This window comes from Convolutriloba macropyga, chromosome 10 (genome assembly GCF_964194025.1).
Source record: "Convolutriloba macropyga chromosome 10, txConMacr16.3, whole genome shotgun sequence".
In the NCBI taxonomy this organism is placed as follows: Eukaryota; Metazoa; Xenacoelomorpha; order Acoela; family Convolutidae; genus Convolutriloba; species Convolutriloba macropyga.
This window is the reverse complement of record NC_134477.1, coordinates 26,924,194-26,940,759: the sequence shown is the minus strand read 5'-3', so window position 1 is coordinate 26,940,759 and position 16,566 is coordinate 26,924,194. Positions and strand designations below refer to the sequence as shown.

Genomic DNA, 16,566 nt, shown 5'->3' with positions numbered 1-16,566 from the left:
CACTATCACATTTTGAATAGTTTCTCTGTAAAAATTTTAAAGGATCACCCTAAACCATTGGAACATTATTCAAACCAGTTAAAGTCAAAAGTTCATGCATCAAAAATCAGCTCTCTCCACGCGTATGCAGATTTTTGCCTGATCTCTCAGAAACTACAGTAGAGGCGTCAATATATTGTCGAAAACTCCTTTTCTAAATTATATACTCTTTTTAACTTCAAAAACATAAATCTGTGCTTTCTGCACCATATCTGGTTGGTAACTAGAGAATTTGAAAAAAAAAGTATGCGGTCTTTGTTAATTAGCCGGAATATTTTATCACAGAATTTTCGCTTTTTGTGGTGCTATTTCATTCATCGAAGTCTCTAAATGTGAAAATTTCAATCTGGTCGAGTATTGACACATATAATGAAAGGTTGCTCAAAAGATGACCCAGCAAAATTTTGTTGGACACTAAGTCAGTGGAAAATTAAGTTTCAGATTTCTCAAAATAATACTATTGATTTATGTAATCTTTTGGCGTCAACGCCGTGACAAAAAACGCAAAACTTTGTACGATTGACATTGAATGCGTTGGATTTAAATAAATTCTACGTTGAAGGCGTTGGAAGAAGCATCGCCGTTGAATTTAGCGTAGATCTTACATAAATTTGCGTTGAAATGAGCGTAGATCTTATCTAATTCTCCGTTGAGTTTAGCGTAGGTCTTAAACACTTTTTGTGTTGAATTTAACGTGTTTCTTACATAATTTTTCGTTGAATTTAGCGTAGATGTTATATAAAAGTAATATCTGCGTTTCTAATCTTTGAAAATTAAGCTACAAGTTTTTAGAAATTATTGTTTTGGGTTTGGAGATTGTATTCATAAAAAGAGCGACTGTTATTGCCTTGTTTTTTGTAGGATTTTTTATGTTAAGTGCACTGGAACCTCAGGTTTTCGGCTCAAGTTTTAAACCAATGAGAATAAAAAATTGTAATTTGGAATCCACATTTCCATTAAATGTAACTTTTAAGTACTAAGATTAAGATCTAATTATGTGAGGTCAAGTAGGATTATGCAAAATTAGGTAATATCTACACTTATAAACACTAAAATTATGAAAGATCTACGCTTAGGAACGTGATCTAATAGTCCGAGTTATAAAAAATGCAATTCTTAAGAAAACTAAGGTACATTTGGACAACGGTAGATGTGGAGAATAGCAAGCATGAAAGTCAGTGGTTTGAATCTCATAGGCAGAGGTCTAAGCATTGAATTATTGTAAAATCAACGCTAATTAAAACAAAAAATTCTGTAAAATCTACGCTTAAATTCAACACATTAAATGCAAAATCATGTAAAAAAAATGCTGTGATTTTTCCTACTTGTGAACGCTAGTTAACGCTTATCTTAAATAATTTTAGCAAAATTCCCCAGCCCGGGAAACTAATTATAATTAACGATTCTTTTTTTCTTCTGTGTACTGTATGAATGATGCACGTCCCATTTTTAAACAATCGTAATTTTCAAGAGAGGCAAAAAGTTCCCTTCTTTTTGCTCCACATTTTCACAGGCCAGCCTAAGACCAACAAAGAAGCATTTTCAATTATCATTTTGGCAAATGAATTGTGACTGTTCTGAAAAAAAATCTTCATAAGGATGGCGTAAAAAACATGAGCTGCAGCTCAGATGATTTTAGGGCATATTTGTTCACCTAAAATGCAGCTGGTCCTCCAATTACGTGAATTGAGTTCAGGTATATTTATCTAAACTTTTTTAAGTGTGGTTTGGAATAATTTAATGCATTTAAAGTAACAATAACTATAAACCGCAATTGAGTATGATCCATGCCTTCAGTACTAAAGGTGGAGCCTTCTTGCCGCAATAAATCAACGATAAAATATTTTGTTTACCTTCAATTGGTTTTCCATAATTCCGAAAAGGTAAATTGTCAGCACATGATCCGATGTCTGAGAGAGCTCTCCACCCACCACGTTTAACAGTTAAAAATGCTGCACACTTCCAATCGCTAATAAAGAGTACTAACGACGAATATGAACTCCAGTTCAAAATAATTAGAGAAATTAAAATTGTGAAGCATACAAAACAATACGGCTTCAATCTCCGTTTTCTTCGCAAAGTATAGAGCATTGTCTTCTAAGTGTGATAGTCGAACTCTTTCTATAAAAATAAAAACAATTGAATTTATTCGGTCGAGTTCAGAAGCGTCTCAAAAGTATAATGGATCAACATTTGAGTCAGAAACACCGTCAACATTCTTAACCAGCCTTAGTTTATAACAAAGCTCCCTGTTTAATTTTGCACAAGTTTTACCTCAATTCTATTTTGAACGTGGTATTAAAAGATTGTTTAAGGACCTCAAGTTAAGTTGGAGAGTTGAGTTTAAGAGTGGTGAAACTAAGAGGGGATATAGTATTGGCAATATACTGGCACAAAATTCTTATCCAGTAACAGTTCTAAATTACTGCGTCCCATAGGTTCTTGAAGTAAACCCATACTGAGAAACTCTCAATTATTCGACTTCGAAAAATACACCAGTGTCCATGGAGTACAAACAGCAAACTTTAATGAGTTTATATCATGAATTTTATAATGTTTCAACAACCATGAAGTTTTCAGCAAGACCATAATCTTCCGTTTTAGTTAATTGATCTTTTCAACAATTACCTCCCCTTTGGTATCTAGTATGGAATTGCCTCCCTATTTAAACTATACTCAATTTTAATACACGTGTTCGTGTATCGATACCCCAGTGAATCGAAACTTGATCGATATCTGTTGAGAAGATATTCTTGATCTTGACATTTCTTGCGAAACTTGGAATATCTTGCCAAGAGTTTGAAACACCACACTTTTATGATAAAAACAAAAGTCAAAGAGCAGAACAGTTGGTAAATTCAATTTGCTGCGTAAATCGAAATCCAACCAAAGTTTTGATTAAAAATGCCTCAGCAGACAAACTGAATTGAGTAATGAACTTTCAAGACTTACAATCACCATCGAGGACATGCGAAAACAGAAAAAAAACAAAATCGTACAAGAACAGAAACAATTATTCGACAAACAAGCTCAAACGATCTCAGAACAAAACCATGTCATTGAAAAACAAAAGCAGCAGATAGAATTGAAAGATACTGCAAACGCGTACCAGTGTCGAATGATTGATCAATTCCAATCGGAAGTAGAATATTTACGGCATCAGAACAGTTCGCTATTGGAAAACTTAATGGGTCACAATATTCAAAGTTCAACAAATTTTTTGGAGCCGTCGGAACCAAAGTTTTTTCCAAAATTTATTAACAGAAACACTAACCATCTTAAAATTTCAGATAGCACATACAAAAAAATACGACAATCTGATATTTCTTATGATACTGGGATTCATTCTTATCCCTCTGCAACAATTATTGATTTGGGACAAACAGTCGAACAGCTTTCGTCAGGAGTCAAATGCCAATCACTCATTTTTCATGCGGTTCATAACAGTATAGATAAGGATGTTTTGGGGGGTGACCGCAGCATCTCAATTATGTGAAGCTGTTACAAAAGCAATCAAAAAATTGAAACCTCACAGAGTTCTACTTTCTGAAATTCCACAAGTTAAAAATGGCCATTATGGGCGTGAATCGAATAATATTGAAATTGAAGAGTTCAATAAGCAACTGTGAAATATTGCTTTGGAGTTAAAAGGAACATTTCAATGGACAAAAGTAGAGGTTTTGAAATGCAATATTACAACATCCGAAATATCTAATGATGGTGTTTATTTAAATTTGGCTGGAGTACAAAAAACTGTCAAGAGCATTTGGAACTATTATCAACAGCATAATATTACTGTGTCACAAAACAACATTGCACTGCGACAAATTCAGCGTTTTTAATCAATCCTTTGGTTGTGTGACTTAATGTTTTTTGTCAGCAAAAAAGAGCATTTCCAAACTAATAGTTTTTGCATTTTCACTTAGCACTTCAAATGAAAAATTTATATATTCGGTTATGTCACACAAACAAAATCATGATTATTATAATGTGAAAATTAGGTTCCGCTTTTTTCGATTTTTGAGTATTTGCAAAACAGTTCTTTTACACTTCATGCGCTTGCTCCTAAGCGGTGATATTCATCTAAATCTGGGTCCCTTTTCTCAAATTCGTGAATCGGACATGCTGATAGACATAGTTACAAAAGATTGCAAAAATCTAAACATTTGTCTTTTCAATGCACGCAGTTTAAAAAAACAAAAATGACTTTTTCACTAACTTTTTTTTGACAAATTTGACTGAAAACACAATAGTGATCCTAACTGAAACTTGGTTGAATGAAACAGATATTTATCCATAGAATTTCTTGAGTCCGAAAGACAAATTTTATTCAAAATGAAGGTCATCAAATACAGGAGTAAACAAGGGTGGGGTGTTGCCATCTGGGTTCCTAGGGACATATCTTCAAAACAGCAAAATGTTCTAAATGTAATCAATGGAAGTTTTTCTGAGTCCTTATGGGTAGAAATATCTGTGCTATCGGTTAGCAAAACCCTAATTAATGCTTCGTATTGTCCAAATAAAAACTTGGGAAACTATTTCATTGAAGAATTAACATCAGAGACTTCCTCGGCGTACTCAATCACTGACGAAGTTTTTTTGTCGAATATAATCTCAATTATTTCAACGAAATAGAAACCAGTTTATTGGATGAATTTGCGAGTAATTCCGGTTTTACCTTGTCAAACACAGAGAAACCAACACGAGCCACCAGCCAAGGCGTAACACTAATCGATCATGGGTTTTCCAGCAAAAACCAAATTCAAGATGTTCAGATTTTTCGACATCAGTTGAAAGGTATCACTTGGTTGTTTTAAACACTACCAGTTTTCTTGTTGAACCTAAAAACATGAAGCAAAGTTTTCTCAGTAGAAATAAAAGAAAGTTCGATGCAAATAAATTTAGTCTTGATCTTTCAAATCAGGACTGGAGTGACTTATATCAATGTGAAGATGGAAAGAGCATGTACAATGTTTTCATAAACGTTTTCAGCACTACTCTAGAGTTCGACGCCCCACTTATAAAAAGCTTTCAACCAGAAAGAAAAAATGCTGAAAAACCTTGGCTGACAAAAGAGCTGAGAGAAGAAATCACCGAAAAACATAGTCTTTTTAATATCTGGAAAAAAAAACTCATCGGAGCAAGCGCATACCACTTTTAAATATGAGAGTAATTTGGTCAATAGGCGTTCAAAAAATGCCCAAAACGAGTTTTGCAAACAGTTTTTCAAAGAACTACCAACAAGTAAAGAACAAAAGAATTTCATCAAAAAAAGAATTGGCAAAGAAAGGGAGTGTCTCGTTATAGACAAAATAGTCAATGGTGAAACAGAAGTAGAAAATGAACTTGATATTGCAAATTGTCTCAATAGAAGTTTTCAAAAACTAGGCTTATAAAAATGGACAATATGTGAGCGCTCCAAATATTTCTCATAGAAGTTAGGGAAAAGTTTTGCTTCAGAGCAGTTACACTAAAGGAACTATATGACGCCATCGATTCCCTCGACAGCAATAAGTCTCCGGGTCCAGGCGTTATGAATGTTTGGGCAATCAAGGCAGCAAAGCTACCAATCGGAACCCATTTGCAGTTTTGTTTTTAACACATGCTTTAGTCAAAATAATTTCCCGGAAAATTTGAAACTTGCTTTCATTTGTCCGGTCTACAAAAAAGTGGACGTAAAATTTTGCGAGAACTATAGGCCTATCTCAATTACTCCAGTGTTTGCAAAACTCTTTGAGCGTATACTTCTCAATCAGGTTAACGAATTTATACAAAAAGAAAAAATTTTGAACGGTACACAGTTTGCATTTCAAAAACATAAGTCTTCTACAGATGCTGTTTTACTGTTAATCGAAGCACTGCAAGAAAAATATGATAACTTAAAAATATCAGTTGCTGTTTTTATTGATCTAGCTAAAGCATTTAATTCAATATCGCACGAAGTTTTTCTCAAAAAATTGAAGCTTACGGTTTTTCAGAAAGCGCAGTTGAATTATTTGCTTCATTTCTTAAAAACAGACAGCAGTGTGTTAAGATAAATGATGTTTACTCAGAATGGTTGGAAACAAATCATGGTGTTCCACAAGGAACGTTTTTAGGGCCACTAGTTTTTCTTCTCTACATAAATGATTTTCGAGAAAAGATACAAGGAAACTTCGATATAATTCAATTTTCTGATGACACAAGTTTCAGGAGCATTTTAGCTGAAACAATGTCAGCGAACTGGAAAAATGTGTTTCTGAAATACTGGAGAAAACAGACAATTATCTAAAGCAAATCAAAATAACCAAGAATACCGGTAAAACTGAACTTCTTCGCGTTTCGAAGGAAAATGAAAATTTTGATCCAATAGATTTAAGGGGACAAGAAATTAAACCACAAAGTCACTGCAGATACTTGGGTATAATAATTGATTCTAAATTTAATTTTCATGTACAACTCATCAAATCCCATTCAAATATGGCCTCAGCGATTAGATCTATATACCTTTTACGTTATCAGTTACCTCTGAAAGCACGATTGATGCTTTTCAAATTCCCAGTCCTTTCTCATTTAATATTCAGTGCTCTATTTTTTCAGAACTTGAATTTCTCTGCAATGCAGCCATTATTCTACAAATCAATTGGGGAATGAAAGTTTGCTATATGCGAAAAAAGTTTGAGAGATCTACAGATCTCTTAGTATAATCTGACATTTTGCCTGCAGTACTTTTAATAAGCCAGATGAATGTTTCAAAACTTAGGTATGATATTTCATTATTGGAAAGAGACGGCACTGAGAGTTTTTTCTAAGTGGTAATGTCTTAGTAAGAAAAAACAACAGAACTGAACAGCTAATTCTCTTAAGGTCGAGCAGTCGTTCATTACAAAAAAGAAGCATCCAAAAATAGAATAAACTTCCGCGTGAAGTCCGGACTATCAGATCACGCTCAAAGTTTAAACATACGTTAAAACAGCATCTGTTCCAACAATTTAAACTTGTACCATTGGAAAGGAACGTGGCTTCAAAAGTTATTTTACCTTTAAAAAACGGAACCACTAATTTTGATTCTAACATTGTACTAATTTTGTTTATATGATTTTAAACTTGTAATATTCAACCCCTGGGTTATATTTTCAATTTACTTGTTTAAACAAAAAAAATAAATGTAGTTAAAACACTCACGTGCACATTTTAAAATGCCGAATGTCTGCAGTGCCAGAAGTCAAAAGGCCAGAAGTTGCTACTTAGCCAGAAGTTGAATTTCGTTGACTTTCGTCATTTTAAAACGTGCGCGTTTCGTGTTTTAAGCATGGTTAAGTGACTCTGTAGAAGTCATTTCGAAATTCCGATTTGAAATCTCGAATCGCTTCGCGGTTCTCGATAAACGCCAGAGGTTCTCAGTGACTTCAAGCAAAGTCACTTAACCATTACATAAGATCATTTCAAGGTAACAAAGTTTCCTGAAAGCACACGTGCGGTTCAAATGAATTCTCGTTGGTCAATAAAAAGCTCGCTGAAAATCTTTTTAAGATTTGCCTCCCCTTCTGCAATAGAGGAGTCAATCGTTGCAAAAATCTCAGTTGTTAGTTATAGTAACTCCGACCTTTGGTTTCTTTAACAGCCTTAGGGTTATTTAGAATGGAGTTTTTAGCAGATACAATGTTTACAAGTTGTTTAAGCGCGTTTGAATTAGACCTTTCTACTGCTCAGTTGTAATCAACTCAAAACTGTTTTCTTTTTTGATTGTAAGTGGAAAGTATCTCTGAATAAAATTGCGATTGGTCGTCCAACCTCCTATTATGCTAAGCCACCCACTATGGGACATAAACACGTATTAATTTGATCAGGCTTGCTAACAAAAACAGCAATTTTGTACAGAAAGGCTTTGAGGGAGGGGGTACACTAGATTCAGGAACTGAGAGTCTAATGTATTTATGAACTCCGTTATTTGAATTGAGAATAACGATAAAATACATGCCAGAGTCTGCAACTATATACTATACATATTCAACTATCTTTCCCACTAGCGGAAGTTGAGGGTATAGAGTAAAGTGAAGTTATGTAATAATAATAACATGAGCATGAGGGTAGTGGGGTTATGCAAAAGCCGGGCGTCCTAAAATAACTCCCACGCCAGTCAGTCATAAACTGGTTTTAGTTGAGAGAATGGTCTATATTTTTCCAATTTAGCTAACATTGGTATCCCTAAACAGCATGAAATAAAGTTTCCAAAGCATGTTTGGAACTTTACGGAAATGTTTCGTTGCCGGAGTTGCCATAATTACTTCTAATTCATTCCTTGCACGTTGGGCTGCAAAAATAATTGCTCTGCAGCTCTATGGATAGACTGAAATGCATGATCGAATGGCATTGGTATCAGCATGAATGATACATATCGCTCAACCTGTAATTATTTTTCCCTTATTTAGAGCTACAGGCGCGCAGTAATTCAACCGACGGCGATCAATTATCTTTGAAATAATATCATTGCAGAAGTCACAGAAAAGGAAAAAAAATATATGAAATAGATATTTTCTTTGTTTGAAAAGTTTACAAATTAATTAACAGAAAGGAGTTTCTAAACTTTATTTCATTTTCTCTTTACGGGAATACAGGAATAGTAAACTCCATGGAAATTATTGAAAAATTTTTAGGTTGCGCAGATCAATAATTCGCAGAGCTAATTTAACTTCGGATGTAAAAATTTGTTTCACAATTATCCCCTAGCCTTGGCTACATAAAAATTAATATTTTCAAAATAAATAATAGCTTAAATGCGCTTGAGGGAACTTTTCTGAAATTAATGATTCTAGTAATTAAAATTGAAAATTTAATTGTGCTCAGATTGATTTTCTGAAATTCAGGTTTATCTAAACTACATTGGATAGCCTAATGGTGCCTAGGAAATACTTCTGAAAGTAGCTTCTTTCTAAATTGAAAACGATATATAGCTAATTTTGATGGCTAATATTTCCACAATCGAAAATTATCTCAAATAGAACTGAGGTCTTCTGAGGTGCTTGTAAGGTGCTTGTGAGGTATTTCGAAATTCAATTTAACCTCAATTAAAATTAAAAACTTATTGGGGCGGGGGACAGTTCTGAAAATATATTAATCTCATTTTGTGTTGAATCATTAATGGAGCTCAAGAAGACATTGAGGTTGATTGCTTAATGACGCTCAGGGGGACTGTCGTACACAATCGACATTGCGTACTTAAGTTGAGGTCCAAATCACTGTCAGTCTATCGAATGTGTTGTTTCGCACGGCGGGTACACTTAGCACAATTCAGAAGTAGGAATCGCGTAGCGTATTAACCACCTCTCAATAGTCTACTTTACTTGATAGTAAGTACAGTTGTAAGTTAATTACTTGAATTTGTCAACTGAACACGAGATGCAAAATAAAGAGAATGAATAAAATGAATATCGAATAGCAAGAGTCACAACATATCTGAACAAATAATTTCCCGATACGGGAAAGAGGGCAACAAACTTACACTTGAACATAACTAACTTAGTGTACTAAAATGAATTTAGCCTGACTTGTGATAATAGTCCTTCAAAATAAATACCACATTGAAATATGTACGTCGTAAATGAATTTTATTGCACTAAAATAATATTAATTTACTTTTACAACATTTCCCCTTTTTTGACAAATTTAAAATTGCACTGCTGAAAAATTTCAATTAACGATATTGATAACATATTACTACTCATTCTCCGATTACATAATTTTTAAAATATTTTTACTGGTTACAATTGCAAGTGATAATTACTAAATTAAACACAGCTTGAGTTATCAAAGTTTTAATCCCCTTTTGAATCTTCCTCATCAAATTGAAATTTTTGTCGAGACTGTGGTCCGCAGGTCGGATGTGCGGATCCGTTTGCGATACTTCTACAATGCAATGATTGCAGGGGGATGTGGGTTAGGTATTGGTTCAACTTGTGCTGCGGTTGGCAGATTTTGGTAGTATTTGTTAAAGAGCTTCTCTAGGGGCTGAAGTTGATGAGAGTTGTAATTCAAGTGCTGTAGGCGGCAACTCTTGAGTCGTGTTGCTGGGTGGCGCTGTGATAAGTGTTTGGGCAACTATGCCTTGCAGAGCGATATTGGCAGGAGCTTGAGCGGCTGCGTCTTGCGGAGCAAGATTGGCGGGAGCTTGAATGACTGGAACTTGGGAAGCAAGATTGGTTGGAACTTTGGGCATACATACCCGCATTGTGTTAGCGATGTTAGACTTTGTCGAAGATACTCCGCTTGCAGTATCCCGTTTGCGGTGTTTCGTTTTGCGGTCTCCTTTCTGAATTCGCGTGAATTCTTTTCTAATGGTCAATATCTTTGCTTCTGTGGAGTTTTCAAGAGGACCTCGTCTGTTTATATAATCTTGGAGCATCGTCTTTCTTTCGTCTCTACTACCAAATTTAGCAATATCGCTATAGAGAACTGTGACGTCTAGTTTTCCGGGTTCACGGATAACTTGAGTATTTTGGTCTGTTTTTTGTACAATAGATCCAGGAGCCAACAACTCGTAAAGTGCATCTAAGTTCTTTTTGGATCTTTTCTTAGAGTGATGTTTCCGTGCAATATTGGTTTTCAAAAATTGCGTTCCAACTCTTCGTCACTTCGATGTGCTCCCCAGTGTTTTTCGAGAAGCAGTTAATTGGGGGTTAACGTTTCCTCGTCTAAATAGTGATCTAAGATTTCATCATAACTTAAATCAGAATTTTTAGTAGTTGTGCTAACATTGCTAAGCGGAGTGTTAGCACGACGAACAAATTCCAGTAGTTTTTTGTTTGCATAGAATTGTTTTAAGTGATGTTTTAATGTTGAAAGTAATTGTTTCAAGTTTGTGCTTCTTTTATAATTGCATGTGTTGTTTTATTGTACTAATGAGTTTTCAATTAAACCAACTGCCTGGTGGTCATTTGCTGGTACTGGAAATAATTTTTTATTATATTTTTTAAAAAAGTTTTTTACTTGGTCATTTCTTAAAGAGACAGCGAGCTTGGTCAATTCTTAAAGAACGAGGGACTTCGTGAAATTGTTTATAAGTGTAAAGATTTTAAAACTTTTAGGGCGTTTGCATTTTCAAAAATTTTTTTTGATGGCTAATTCGAAAATCTGTCAATACAAGTTAAAATGTAAATTTCATGTTCTTTGTCTGATTAATAGGGCGTGCAAAGCCTTTTTGTATATCTTGGTTAAAGACCACACGTGGTTTGTGAGATTGAAGTCGCTTGGCAGTGCAGGTATGACTGACTTAAATTTTTTAACGATCGCAGTGCAAGGTTTACACTCTCTTGAACGGACAATGAGATCGCGGTTCTTGTATAGCCGCCAACAATGTTGGGCAATACAAACCACTCCCCAGCTGCCCGGGTGACTGAATAGGTCCTCGAAGAAAACTTCTTCAAGAGCGTTGGGGATGTCCACCTTCTCATCCATACACGCAGCCGCTACTAACGTGAAGGTCGTACCAATAGCTGTGTAAGTATTGGTTTAATTGCTTCAACTTTTCCTCGTCTGATCGGCTAATGCAGTCTCTCACATCTTTGAGCTCTGCGTTTTTGCTCGACAAGGATGCTATGAGATTCTTGTTAAAGACTTTGGCATCTATTTTTTATTGAAATAATTTGAGGGCTATCTGTTAGAGGGGTACTGATATTTGAATTTGATAGTGATTGGCGGGGCGCATTTGGTATGGTGTCCGTTGTAAATGATACGTGGGGCAAAGTTATGCTGAAGTTTTGGGTGCGGATTTTTTTTTTCATTGCTGAGATTTGGCTCATTGTTGAAGACTTTGAAATTGAGTTTATTGTACAATTTTCCGACTGGTTTGTAGAGATAGAATTGGCAAAGAGCAATTGTTGTTGTATACCAGTTTAGCACGTGAAGCATCTAAGAAAATTTCTGAGTAGTGATATTGTTGATCATATTACCTGCGATTGAGTTTAGAGTTTGGGTAACCGATGTGCCTAGCTCATCAAACAGATCCCTGCCAATAAGTGGTTTTAGACTCTCTTTGACTACAACGAAGTCAGCATCTTCAGTTCGCCAACATTTACTTTCTATCGGCGTCTGCATCATGCCAATTAAAGGAATGGGTTCATTCTCGAAAATTTTAAGGTCTCTAGAGGGTGAAATTGTCAGCCATCGGGCAAGAGATGAGTTGTTAATGATTTCTGAAGCAAGTGACTCCTTTTGGATACTACCAACACTTCCAGAGTCAATAATTTTTGTTTTTCCAATATGTAAAATTGTGCTTTTGGTTCAATATGAAGGCTGTTACTGGGAATGCTGGCCACCGTTTTGTCATCAGAACTGCCGTAATCAAACTTACACTCTGATTTAAATAAAGTTTTTAAAGTAGCATTATCAGAGATTTCAGTTGTATTATCATCAATAGAGTTCACATTGGGGCGGACATTTTTTGTAGAAATGGATTTCGGTTTCCGACACACAAGAGCAAAAGGGTTTTGGATACAACAGTTGTTACTGTTTTGACTTTAGCAATACAATCGTCCTTATGATTAATTGACCAAGTGAGTCCGCATTTTCGACACAGATGATTTGCCAGTCGAGTTTGTACTTGTAAGTTTTGACGCTGATTTGAGTTAAGAAATTGACGTTGTGAATTTATAGCATTCACTTGTATAGTGGATTGACTGTTAGTGATTTGTAATTGACTTTGCTGACTAAGTTTCATATTAATTGCCAAACGTAATGCTTGGGCAAGTTCGACTGCTTCTTTCAAAAACTCTTTCTTAATTTCAGAAAATTGCAAGTTGGCAATAAAAAGGTCTCTGATTAAAGTGTCCTCTTAGTTTCCAAGTTGACAGTTTTCAAACAATTATTCAATTTTCAACAGAACTCTTCAATTGATTCTCATTTTATTTGTTTTGTTGTAAGAAGCACATACCTATCCAAAATGATATTTTTTGTTCGAATGAATTCCTCCTCCATGATTCGCCAAAGTTCAGTAGTAGTCAACGTATCCATCTTGAGGTTCCGGTTGCGGCTGCATACAATCCTCTTTACTTCTGTCCCAAGTCTGAAGCACAGCATAGAGACTGTTTTTCAATCTGCTGTGCTCCAGGGTTTATCACCACACCTGCTCATAAATTCCAGTTATCGTTGACAGCGATTTTCACAATTTATTTTTAAATGCGCGTTTCTAGCCAGTCATTTACGTTTTGATTAGCAGATGAACCCTGAATTGTGTTTTTGCGCTTCTGTTTGAGTTGGAAATGTACTTGTTCTGGTTGATGACCAAATAGGAGGTCTAAAGTGATGTTCTCTTTCACTAGGAGGCCCAACTCCGCCTGTATCTGCCACTTTTCTCATTTCAGAGGACGGTCCAATCTTGGTTTTTTCAAAAAGTGCTCTATAACTATTGGTCAGCCATCGGGCAAGAGATGAGTTGTTAATGATTTCTGAAGCAAGTGATTCATTTTGGATAATATCGACACTTCCAGAGTCAATAATTTGTTTTTCCAATATGTAAAATTGGGTTTTTTTGGTTCAATATGAAGGCTGTTACTGGTAATGCTGGCCACCATTTTGTCATCAGAACTGCCGTAATTAAACTCACATTCTGATTTATAATTAATTTTTAAAACAGCATTATCAGAGATTTCAGTTGTATTATCATCAATAGAGTTCACATTGTGGCGGTCATTTTTTGTAGAATTGGATTTCGGTTTCCGACACACAAGAGCAAAAGGGTTTTGGATACAACAGTTGTTACCGTTTTGACTTTAGCAAAACAATCGTCCTTACGATTAGTTGACCAAGTGAGTCCGCAGTTTCGACACAGATGATTTGCCAGTCGTGTTTGTACTTGTAAGTTTTGACGCTGATTTGAGTTACGAAAGTGACGTTGTGAATTTATAGCATTCACTTGTATAGTGGATTGACTGTTGGTGATTTGTAATTGACTTTGCTGACTAAGTTTCATATTAATTGCCAAACGTAATGCTTGGGCAAGTTCGACTGCTTCTTTCAAAAACTCTTTCTTAATTTCAGAAAATTGCAAGTTGGCAATAAAAAGGCATCTGTTTAAAGTGTCCTCTTAGTTTCCAAGTTCACAGTTTTCAAACAATTTTTCAGTTTTCATAGAAACCTTCAATTGATTTTCTTTTTTATTTGTTTCGCTGTAAGAAGCATATACCTATCAAAAATGATACTTTTTGGTCGAATGAATTCCTCCTCCATGATTCGCCAAAGTTCAGTAGTAGTCAACGCATCCGTATGGAGGTGCCGGTTGTGGCTGCATACAATCCTCTTTACTTCTGTCCCAAGTCTGAAGCACAGCATAGAGACTGTTTTTCAATCTGCTGGGCTCCAGGGTTTATCACCACACCTGCTCATAAATTCCAGTTATCGTTGACAGCGATTTTCACAATTCATTTTTAAATGCGCGTTTCTAGCTAGTCATTTACGTTTTGATTAGGCAGATGAACCCTGAATTGTGTTTTTGCGTTTCTGTTTGAGTTGGAAATGTACTTGTTCTGGTTGAGGACCAAATAGGAGGTCTAAATTGATGTTCTCTTTCACTAGGAGGCCCAACTCCGCCTGTATCTGCCACTTTTCTCATTTCAGAGGACGGTCCAATCTTGGTTTTTTCAAAAAGTGCTCTATGCCTAATGGTCAGCCATCGGGCAAGAGATGAGTTGTTAATGATTTCGGAAGCAAGTGATTCATTTTGGATAATATCGACACTTCCAGAGTTAATAATTTGTTTTTCCAATATGTAAAATTGGGTTTTTTTGGTTCAATATGAAGGCTGTTACTGGTAATGCTGGCCACCATTTTGTCATCAGAACTGCCGTAATTAAACTCACATTTTAATTTATAATTAGATTTAAAACAGCATTATCAGAGATTTCAGTTGTTTTATCATCAATAGAGTTCACATTGGGGCGGAAAATTTTTGTAGAAATGGATTTCAGTTTCCGACACATAAGAGCAAAAGGGTTCTGGATATGGATTAGTTGACCAAGTGAGTCCGAAGTTTCGACACAGTTGATTTGCCAGTCGAGTTTGTACTTGTAAGTTTTGACTTTGATTGGTGTTACGAAATTGACGTTGTGGTTTTATAGCATTCACTTGTAGAGAGGGTTGACTGTTAGTGATTTGTAATTGATTTCGCTAACCAAGTTTCATATTAATTGTCAAACGTATTGCTTGGGCATGTTCGACTGCTTCTTTCAATAACTCTTTCTTAATTTCAATAAGGGCATGTTGGCAATAAAATTGTCTCTGTTTAAAGTGTCCTTTTAGTTTCCAAGTTCACAGTTTTCAAACAATTATTCAGTTTTCATAGAAATCTTCAATTGATTTTTTTTATTTGTTTCGCTGTAAGAAGCATATACCTATCAAAAATGATACATTTTGGTCGAATGAATTCCTCCTCCATGATTCGCCAAAGTTCAGTAGTAGTCAACGCATCCGTATGGAGGTGCCCGTTTTGGCTGCATACAATCCTCTTTACTTCTGTCCCAAGTCTGAAGCACAGCACAGCATAGATGCTGTTTTTCAATCTGCTGGGCTCCAGGGTTTATCACCACACCTGCTCATAAATTCCAGTTATCGTTGACAGCGATTTTCACAATTCATTTTTAAATGCCCGTTTCTAGCCAGTCATTTACGTTTTGATTAGGCAGATGAACCCTGAATTGTGTTTTTGCGCTTCTGTTTGAGTTGGAAATGTACTCGTTCTGGTTAGGGAACAAATAGGAGGTCTAAAGTGATGTTCTCTTTCACCAGGAGGGCCAACTTCGCCTGTATCTGCCACTTTTCTCATTTCAGGGGAAGGTCCGATCTTGGTTTTTTCGAAAAGTGCTCTATGCCTAATGGTCAACCATCGGGCAAGAGATGAGTTGTTAATGATTTCTGAAGCAAGTGATTCATTTTGGATAATATCGACACTTCCAGAGTTAATAATTTGTTTTTCCAATATGTAAGATTGTGTTTTTTGGTTCAATTTGAAGGCTGTTACTGGTAATGCTGGCCACCATTTTTTCATCAGAACTGCCGTAATTAAACTCACATTCTGATTTATAATTAGTTTTTAAAACAGCATTATCGGAGATTTCAGTTGTATTATCATCAATAGAGTTCACATTGGGGCGGACGATTTTTGTAGAAGTGGATTTCGGTTTCCGACACAAAAGAGCAGAAGGGTTTTGGATACAACTGTTGTTATCGTTTTGAATTTAGCAATACAATTGTTCTTATGATTAGTTGACCAAGTGAGTCCGCAGTTTCGACACAGTTGATTTGCCAGTCGAGTTTGTACTTGTAAGACTTGACGTTGATTGGTGTTACGAAATTGACGTTCTGGTTTTATAGCATTCACTTGTAGAGAGGATTGACTGTTAGTGATTTGTAATTGATTTCGCTGACCAAGTTTCATATTAATTGTCAAACTTATTGCTTGGGCAGGTTCGACTGCTTCTTTCAATAACTCTTTCTTAATTTCAATAAAAGCATGTTGGCAATAAAAAGGTATCTGTTTAAAATGTCCTCTGAGTTTCC

At 35.5% G+C, this 16,566-nt stretch overlaps 1 protein-coding gene across 7 annotated transcripts in view; it reads right to left on the bottom strand.

Moving 5' to 3' along the window:
• LOC142347843 (uncharacterized) overlaps positions 1-16,566 on the bottom strand; it is a 58,946-nt gene that overhangs the window by 26,291 nt on the left and 16,089 nt on the right. For all 7 annotated transcript variants that reach the window (XM_075398968.1, XM_075398965.1, XM_075398966.1 and 4 more), the window contains one exon: positions 1,893-2,160. In XM_075398968.1, coding sequence (XP_075255083.1) covers positions 1,893-2,130 — 238 coding nt within the window. In that variant the 5' untranslated portion in view covers positions 2,131-2,160. The remainder of the gene's footprint in view (positions 1-1,892; positions 2,161-16,566) is intronic.